The sequence below is a fragment of the Protopterus annectens genome, chromosome 14.part0 (genome assembly GCF_019279795.1).
Source record: "Protopterus annectens isolate FY-2018-M chromosome 14.part0, PAN1.0, whole genome shotgun sequence".
Classification (NCBI taxonomy): Eukaryota; Metazoa; Chordata; order Ceratodontiformes; family Protopteridae; genus Protopterus; species Protopterus annectens.
Genome location: NC_056748.1, coordinates 556,615,835 through 556,625,371, shown reverse-complemented (window position 1 = coordinate 556,625,371; position 9,537 = coordinate 556,615,835). Strand labels below are relative to the sequence as shown.

General features: G+C 37.0%; 1 protein-coding gene across 1 annotated transcript in view; it reads left to right on the top strand.

The window, feature by feature from the left end:
• LOC122788702 (myosin-4-like) overlaps positions 1–9,537 on the top strand; it is a 149,402-nt gene that overhangs the window by 76,717 nt on the left and 63,148 nt on the right. Inside the window, exon 9 of the mRNA XM_044055596.1 lies at positions 9,331–9,448. Coding sequence (XP_043911531.1) covers positions 9,331–9,448 — 118 coding nt within the window. The remainder of the gene's footprint in view (positions 1–9,330; positions 9,449–9,537) is intronic.

The following is a 9,537-nucleotide window of genomic DNA, read 5'->3' as shown; positions in this document are numbered from 1 at the left end:
GTTCTACATGGCTGTACTGCTAACTGCAACATGACTACCAAACTTCATTCTGCTGATATATCACACTTCATACCTTGATTCCTTAAAGACTCTTGCTGTTTTCCTGTGTAGGCCTAGTATGATAGCCATGTAATTAATGAAACAAGATAGTGGGTGCTGTAAAATGGAATGAAAATAAGGCCTTTTAGATCTACCAGGAATTGACAAATAACCCAACTGCTCTTATTAATAGCTATAGTAAAAGGTCCTATTTCTGTCATGCGGTACAGTGTATTCAGACACATTAGTGACAATGAGGGAAGACCTCATTAGTGCCTAATTTGCATATCTCTAAATTGACAATAACTACTGTGAGTGTAGATCAGCACTTTGCTGTGGTAATTAATAGTGGCGGATGCATTGTGTCAGTACAGGCAACCACCACTGTCACTCTCTCATACACCAACGGGTCTACTTCAGACGACTGAATTTTCATTTGACTGACTTTCATTTGACCGAGACCAAAATACCAAATTTTAAAATACTGAAAACTCACTTGACTGAAACTCAAAATACTGAAACCTTACAACACTAAATTTCAAAATACTAACTTGTAAACCATAGACATGCACACTTACAACACCAATGCCTAACTCTTTCCAGAACTTAAAAACTACTTACGTACCTTCTTAACAGAAACCGGACGATATAATACCAAACTAGGTGGGGGGGGTACCCCCCCAACTATATATGCTAACTCCAGGATTGCACTACAGTGGGGAAAAGGGCATATACCTTTTACTTACCTTACAGTAGTTTACACGCTACTGCTGGGAATGCACAAAACATCCACCATATTACTTGAGATACTTTCCATAAAAATGTAAACAGACATACCCAGATTTAGAAACACTACAGCACCACTTTCTACATGACTATTGGTAATCTGACAATCAGCACTATAAGTTACATCAATTATTTTTATCACAAGCAAGTCTCAGGAGAAGAGAAACCCACAACATGTCTGTGGCTTACAATTCAGTATAATGAGATTCAGTCAAATGAGTTTTCAGTATTTTGAAAATTCGGTGTTATGGTCTCAGTCAAATGAAATTTCAGTCATGTGAACTAGACCCACACAGATGTTCTGTAAAACACACACATGCACACAAGCCACATACTCTAGACCAGTCCCTGTTATCAGAATGTCCAGTGTCTCAATTTTCCCCACCCAGTAATTCACAGATAATTACAGTCATTAACGCCAGACATTAGAGTTTAACACATCATATCCATCTGTAAATGCATGACAGTGCAACAGCTATTATACTAGTGACTTTCTAAGTTTCCATGAGTAATACTAATAATCTGTGAGTGATTTATCATACCATTAATTTTGATTTTGTCTTGATGTCATACGCTATAAAGTTGTGAGATATGCTTAAAGTTCCTTTTCCCCTCCTGTGTAAATCACAGTCTGGTTTCAGTCACTCAATAATGCCTATGATCTTCATTATATGTTGAAAAAAAAAGACCTACTTCACTAGTTTATCAGTCAGTGCAGTGAGTTAATGTTGAGGTTTGCTGTGCCAAAGGTGCAGGATTTGAAGCCCTTTGAAGTTTTCTTATACTTTATTGTTTCAAGGTTTTATTTATTTTTAACACCTGAATCCCTGATGTCTAGTGGTGGTGCAGGGGATTAATAATCCCTTTAGGAGGGTACAGGATTGGAATCCTTTTAAGACATGCTATTTATTGTATCACTGGTGTCCAGTGGTGGTACAGGGGACTAATAATCTCTTTAGGTGGGTACAGGGTTGGAATCCCTTTAAGGCATGCTATTTATTGTATCAGTGGTGTCCAGTGGTGGTGCAGGGGACTAATAAACTCTTTTGGAAGGTACAGAGTTGAATCCCTATAAGGCATGCTATTTACTGTATCACTGGCATGTAGTGGTTTCCAGCACAAAGCTTTGCTTATTAAATTAAAGTATCCCTAGACACTAATGTCACTGCTCCATCCCTGTCATGTTTGAGTCATCAAGGCACCAGATGTAAGAGGCCTCCCTCATGGATAGTTTTTCCTCTCCCACTCCCTGTTACATGTAAGTGCCACTAAGGCATATAACTGTGGAGTAATTCCTGGTGTGTAGTGTTCCTCCATCCCTGTTATGTTTAGGTGCCATTAAGACATCAAATGAAAGAGGTCACTCTAGTGACTAGTGTTTCTCTACCCAATTCCCATTACATGTAAGTGCTGTTATAACATAAGAAGTTATCCCTGGGGCCTTTTGTTTCCCCCTACCAATGTCTTTAAAGATATTCCTGGTGTCTAGCATTTCCCCTGACCAGTGTCTGAAAAGATAACTGTGGTGTCTCATATTCCCTGCAACTGATGTTTGTAAAGATATCCCTGTTGTCTGTTGCTCCACTGACCCATGTCTGTAAAAGATATCCCTGGTGGTTCATAGTCCCTCTGACCAAATGTTGCAGGCTTTGGTTGTTAATCTAGGTGCAGGTAGAAGTATGACAGCTACCTCAACCCCCCCACCTCCCTGCACACATTCATTTTACAGACACACATACACACACACACCTAATCTATCCCCTTACTAACCCTCATACTGCTTCTTTCCAGGGAGAAACACTCTCACACATACACATACTCACACATTCCCTAACACTGTCTTACTAATAAACTCCCCAGGAGTTACCTCTACTATGATTGATGGCTGTGTTTACTTGCAGCTCCTCACATACACATACTCACACATTCCCTAACACTGTCTTACTAATAAACTCCCCAGGAGTTACCTCTACTATGATTGATGGCTGTGTTTACTTGCAGCTTCTCACATACAAATACTCACACATTCCCTAACACTGTCTTACTAAAAAACTCCCCAGGAGTTATCTCTACTATGATTGATGGCTGTGTTTACTAGCATGAGTGGTCAGAAGTGGCTGTATTAATCTGAAAATCAATTGGCTGCTTAAATGCCTTACTACAGTCAGTGCTGTGTGAAAACACACGGCTAATTAGCATATGTCCCTCCCTCTGTACTGCCTCATTAGCATCTAGCACTGCTGTGTAGTTAACCCACTGTGGTGCTGCATGTCTTCATGCAAAAGCAGTGTGGTAGGGCTGACTCTGAATTTAAAAAAGATACAGATAGGTGTATACCTTGCTTACTCCTTGCTATAAATTTTGTGAGTTTTCCCCTGCATTATTAAAACCTGTGATCCATAATTTGCTGAGGTAAAAAGTGATACTAAAAGTGAACAAAATTAGTTCCAGGATATAGGAAAACAAAGCACTTTTACTTCTCTGTTACAAAATCAAAGTTATGCAGTATAATTTAGTTTCAGATCATTTCTTGGTCAAACTTTCTTTAAAAACATATCTGTACAGCTGTTTTTGCCTGTATATTATTTGAAACTGCTTTGCCCATTCGATTTAAAAATATCCAATGCTCCTTAAAGGAAAGCCTGATGAAAACCACACAATCAAAAAGCACACAAATACATGCACACAGACACAAAACATGTGCAGACAGAAGCTTATACATAGGCAGACAGAAAAGGAAAAATATTCAGACACACATGCAGACACGTGAGTGCACACATGCACACTCACACAGACACACACACACACACACACACACACACACACACACACACACACACACACACACACACACACACTCTGACAAAAGAACAATTTCCTGAAAACAACATAAACCCACACATCCTTTACAAAGTAAAAACAGTCTGGAATGATGTAGTCTTCAATAACCATGTTGTTTAAAAATTCCCTTACTGGGTTTCCTTACATAGCAGCCAGTGCTGAATAGGTAAAGGTTGGCTGTCCCACTTGGACTTACAGGAATGAGTATTGGAATGGGGTAGGATAAAAGTTTTTGTCATAGTTTGGTGAGTATGACCCTGGCAGTAGTAGCAATAACTAACATCTATCCTCCATTATAGTCCTACTAATAGCCATTGGCTATGTTGTGCTTGTTCCCAGCTATGTACTTCAGCCTATTAAATTAAGACCTATTTCAGCTTCTGTTACCTTATATTTCCATAGCTGAATGTTTTATTTACAAGGCAGAAGATTTTTTATTTATTTTATATTTGTTAACTGGGTAAGTGAACTAGTGCAAAGATCCATTTTAGCCATGACCCAGGCCACAAACGCAAAGTCAGCAGTCAAATATGAAATGTTACAAAGTTAACAAACAAGAGAACTGAGATGCAGTATATATAATCCATAAATAAAGCAATATATTATAACAAATATAACTATTACTATTAATATGTAAAACATTCAGGTACTAATGTGAATTACATCCCTCTTTAAAAAAGCAAACAAGTTTCACCATATTTCACCCTTAAATGAGTCATCATTCTACAGCATTAGATACTCGAAGTTGGAATTGTGGGAGTCAGCATTTCTAATGAAATTTTCTTTTGCATGTAGATATTGCCTGCTTGCTGTTTGCACAAAAGCAGGAAAGTAAAATGATGGCAGGGGATTCTAAATAACTGTAGTTCAGATTGAAGTAGTAGCTTAAGATAACTCTTCTGTATCCTCATACAAGGAGAGTCAGAGGCTTGCTAGCAGCTGTCCCCAAGCTTCATTGCATTTACTGCCACTAACATTTTATTCAGAAACTGCACTCCAAATGTAGCCCCAATGAATAATTAGGGACATGAGCAAGCTCTGCTTAGCCACAAGCTAACTTGGAGCAGGTGGCCCTTGCTGAGTGAGTTGTTTCCGCCAACAGCCTGCCATATTGGTGAAATGAAGTGGTGGGCAAAGGCAAATGTTTAGTTTAGCATAAAGCCAGGTAGATCTAGGACTGTTGAATGAAAGTTCAACAGTCCGAATCCACTATCACCTAACACACTTTAACGAAAGTGCTTTCACCGAAAAAGAGCTTTCGCTAAAGTGTGTTAAAAAAAAAACACTAAATCAACTTTTAGGTAAGGGGGGCTGCCCCACTGCACCCCCCTTCTTTAATATTCTCAATCCGAGATCGCACTACAGTGGGGAAAAGGGAATTTTCCCTTATCTGCACCGTAGTACGACTGGCACAACAGGCATACTTACCCGAAAATGCTGCTTCGTTGAAAAGCATTTTTGTGTAAGTATGCTTGCCCATTCGTGATTCGGTAAAAAGTGTGTTTGTGTGAGAGTCCTAGACCCTGCCAGGTAGGTGTTACTTTTTAGCAAAATCTAGGGTACTGGAAATGCAGTGCAGCAGCAGAAAGTAGCTGCAGTGGGTATATAAATCAATGTGTGCCAGCTATTTATGGTAGTGATGGATATCTTTCAAATAAGCATTGTACCATACTGTAACTCGGTAATGCAGAAAGATATTATGATTTTCTGTATCTGGAGATGGGGTCAACTTCTGAACCCAGTGTAAACAGCTTGCCATGAATGGTAAGCAGATTATATTTAATCGTGGTGATTTGAATTGTTTCTAGCCATAGTACCATGAGCTCTGATACTCGGCTGCAGTCAGCCTTGTAGCTAAATGAGGTTTTCTGAATCTCAACCAGGAACAATTTAATAAAGTGTAACAAGATAGATGGTCCCATCAAAGGGTTCGAAACTGGTAAACACATGCTTTTGGAGGAATTCTACTGCATGTTAAGTTTCAAAGAGAAACCAGGTTCATAACAGATCTGAGGTGCTATAACAATAAAATAAGCATGCAGAAGAAACACACTTTTTATTGTCATTTTATTTATTTATCAGTTAGATAAGCTAATTGGTCATAAGTGTTCCTTTTCAGGGGGAACTAGGGAGCACTGTCTGGTTAAGGGAATAACTCAAGGTCACACAGTAAATAGATTGAGGCTGTGAGATTCAGAGTCTACAATGCAGGAAGAGGCTGGTTTCATTAATATCTCATAACTTTAATTATCTGTCCTAATTGTCAGACAGGTATGATATTAAACTTAACAAAATACTGGATATCAACTTGGGATATGATGGATAACTTAAATAAATGAATGTAAAGTAAGTCAATAATATCACTGTACATACATGGAAGAAAACCTTGTAAATACTTATGTTTATCTCCAGCCTGTATGACTGAGGCCATACTTCTTCAGTAAAGCCTCACTGGATCTCAGAAGGGCAAGGCCAAGCCTGGAGTTAAGGCTGAAACATGCCAGCCTGGAAGATGACAGACTTTGGCTAATTTCTCATTGTAAAATTCACCAATCAAATTTTCTGTTGAAATCCATCAGACTTGCCTGGTAGGGTTTCGATAAATGATCGATACAGGATTTTGGGTAGTGTGAACTATCAGACTTAATCATCATTTTGAGGGGTGTTATTTCTGCAGAACAGTGTAAGGATCCTATCTGGTTCTGTAATGATAAGATGGCCACTGCTAGTTTACCAAACCTCATATCTCACTGCTGTAGGCTCTGCGGAGAGCACACATTAACGTCCACAACCTGTGATAATGCCTGATATTTATATGACCATTTGAGCTTAAGAAGTATAAATATTAGTAAGGATCAGTGCCTAGTAACTGAAGTCATGATATAGACTCTACTCTTAGAACTGCTTGCAGTGACCCAGGAACTTGGGCCAAATGGCCTTATTTTGTCTTGCAATCCTTGGACAGCTTGATCCTTCTTTCTAGTTTGATTTTTGAGATGGCAAATTCATTGTAATAAGAAGTAAACCTTTGGAGAGGCAATAACTAAGGGAACTATAGGACAATATTCATGCTGCCATAAGTGATGGCAAATCAGGATATTTCTCGTATTACTTATGAGCTCCTTGACCCTATCCAGGCTAGAATGAAAAGAGACCACAACACAGTTCTTATATTTGTACTAAAAGCAAAAGAAATGGGGATGTATTGGTGTAAGAATTCATTCCTTATCATAACATATGTCTAGGCTACGTTTGTCTAAGTGGAAACTAGAATTTTATTAGATACATGAACTTTTCTGCAGTCTGACACATTTCTTAGTTTGTCTTACTCATTTCTCTCAGACAAGTCTCACAGAGTGGCATTTATACTGAATTCCTCTGGCCTTCAGCCTTACCCTGTAGCACTCTGTAGTATTCAGCATTAGCTACCTATTAAGAAAGTTCAACAGGCCGAAAAGCCTGCTTCTGAAAATCAAAATAATTCAATAATAACAATTCATTAAAACTGATCAGAAAATAAAGACAAGCTAAAAAAGTGGATCTATGGACCTGAATTTATTGTATAATGCACAGCTCAGCTGGGTAGACAGAGAACATTTTGCTGCATGTACAGACAAGACATCTATGCTGTTGCCCCATTTAACAAAAATACTAAAGCAGAGTGATTTTCAATTTTTATTTTCAGTATTTAAAGAGACATATGTCTGTAACATGTTAGAAGGTATCATATTTGTTTATTTAAATTTATTTCAAGGTTTATTTGATAAGGAAGGTCTGATTTCAGTGATAGGCTTTTATATGAATAAATGTTTGAAATTACTCCACCAAGGGAATATCAGAAGTTTTAGATGGAAACATAAAACTAGAGGAAGTTATATTTTGTTTAAATAAACAGCAATTAAACAAATCCAGTTGGACCAGAGGGAGTTCCTTTATAAAGTATATGTGCAAGAAAAAGCAATGTTATTTTAAAACTGTATAACAATGCATGATGGGAGGATGGCATAATGGTTAAGGTGTTTACCTTGTAAGCACAAAGTGCAGGGATTGATTCTCACATGGGGTAATTGGCTAAGCTTAAAATGGCCCACAAGGGCAGTTAGCCTAGTACAGAACTATGAACAAATAGGATTATAAGACATTTGTATTAATCATACACATATTGTTATGTCAATAAAACTCAGTTTAGATTTGACGAACATTAGCATTATCTCAACAGCCAGTATGAATTTTAATATTAAACCTATGTCCTCACTAAAAGGTTATGTTTGGTCTAGCCATATTTAATTTCACATTCTCAATCATGCATTATGACTGAATATCAGGTTTAAGACCACATTGTTGTGATGAGGTCAGTAATGTCATCAGAAACTAAAAAGTCTATAATTCTTTATTCACCCTAATGTTAGATACTTCTTAAGGCTCTGATCTCATCAGATTTTTTAGAAGTGGAAAGCCATTTACTTTTTTCTAACTTTATCAGGAATAAAAATATTTATATTAATCCTTCATCATAGTTTAGACACCACTATAGTGATAACACATATAATTACCAAATGTACTAATTTTATCTACTCTTGTGCCATGAATTTTATATATCTTACTTATGTATTATACCTCCTATTTGATACATATTTTTGTTTTTATGTTTAGATGAGCATGGCATTAGTTTTGTTTTTCCTTTAAAATATTTTAAAATGGTGTTCTGGTTTGGCACATGGTGAATATGACATTTCAGCTTGACATCTGAAATACTGATTCTGTTCCATATATAAGTTCATACGTAAGTACTAGGCTAGTTGCCTTTGTGGATCATTTTAAGCCTAGCCAATTTCCTTATTTTGTGCTTGAAATAACCTATCTCATTTGTTTATAGACTGGCCTTACTCATCCCATGGTTGATAATTATATATTACCCTAATTAGAACAACTGGGATCATGCCATAAATAATTTCAGGAGACCCATTCAAGGGATAAATCATTTAAGAGCTGCCTCTGTCCATCAATAGTACAGTGGGCAGTCCTGGGGTATATTTTCTGTTTCTCATCCATAGATATAAATTGTGCTTGAAAATGGATAGAGATGAACTTTGTTTTATGTGAATAGGGAGTCTGTCCCACAGCATTTATATGTCAATGGACAATGGAGCTTAATCTTGATCACATTTCTTATCTGAACATCATAGTTGTTAATAATTAATGAACTGCCCTGTGTAACAAGAGTGTCAATGTTTCACATTCCATGGTCATCTGTGGTAGATTCTTGAGTGCGGACATAAGTAAGGCTGTGGTAGGAGTTTTTCTTCACCTTATTCATAGCCCTTAGTAAATGACTCCAGAGGCATAGAGCTGAAATTCCATGTAGCTGGGAACACTTATTACATTTATATTGTTCAATAATATATGTATTAAACTTAAGCACATAAGATGAATAACTAAAATAAAATAGTCCATAAAACTAAGACAAATATTATGGCCAGTGAACAGTGACACATTAAGTGCTATGAAAAGTTGTACAATAGTTATCCGAATGAAGCATTATGTAAAAACGTGTTCAAAGCCTATATTTTATTTGTTTTATTGTCAGATATTAATTAGATATTTTTAACATTTGTAATAGTTTGTATCTAATTTTAATATGCATTATTCACATAATCATCATAGGAGAACTGGATCATCATCTAGTCCTACATCAGCTGAGATGTAATGGTGTGCTGGAGGGCATCAGAATTTGCAGGAAAGGATTCCCAAGTCGAATCTTATATGGTGACTTTAAACAGAGGTATATGTAACACTGCAGCTTTTCATTTTCATAAGACCCATCTATCCTAAACTAGGAATAATATTGTATTTTTTTAATTTGAAATAACA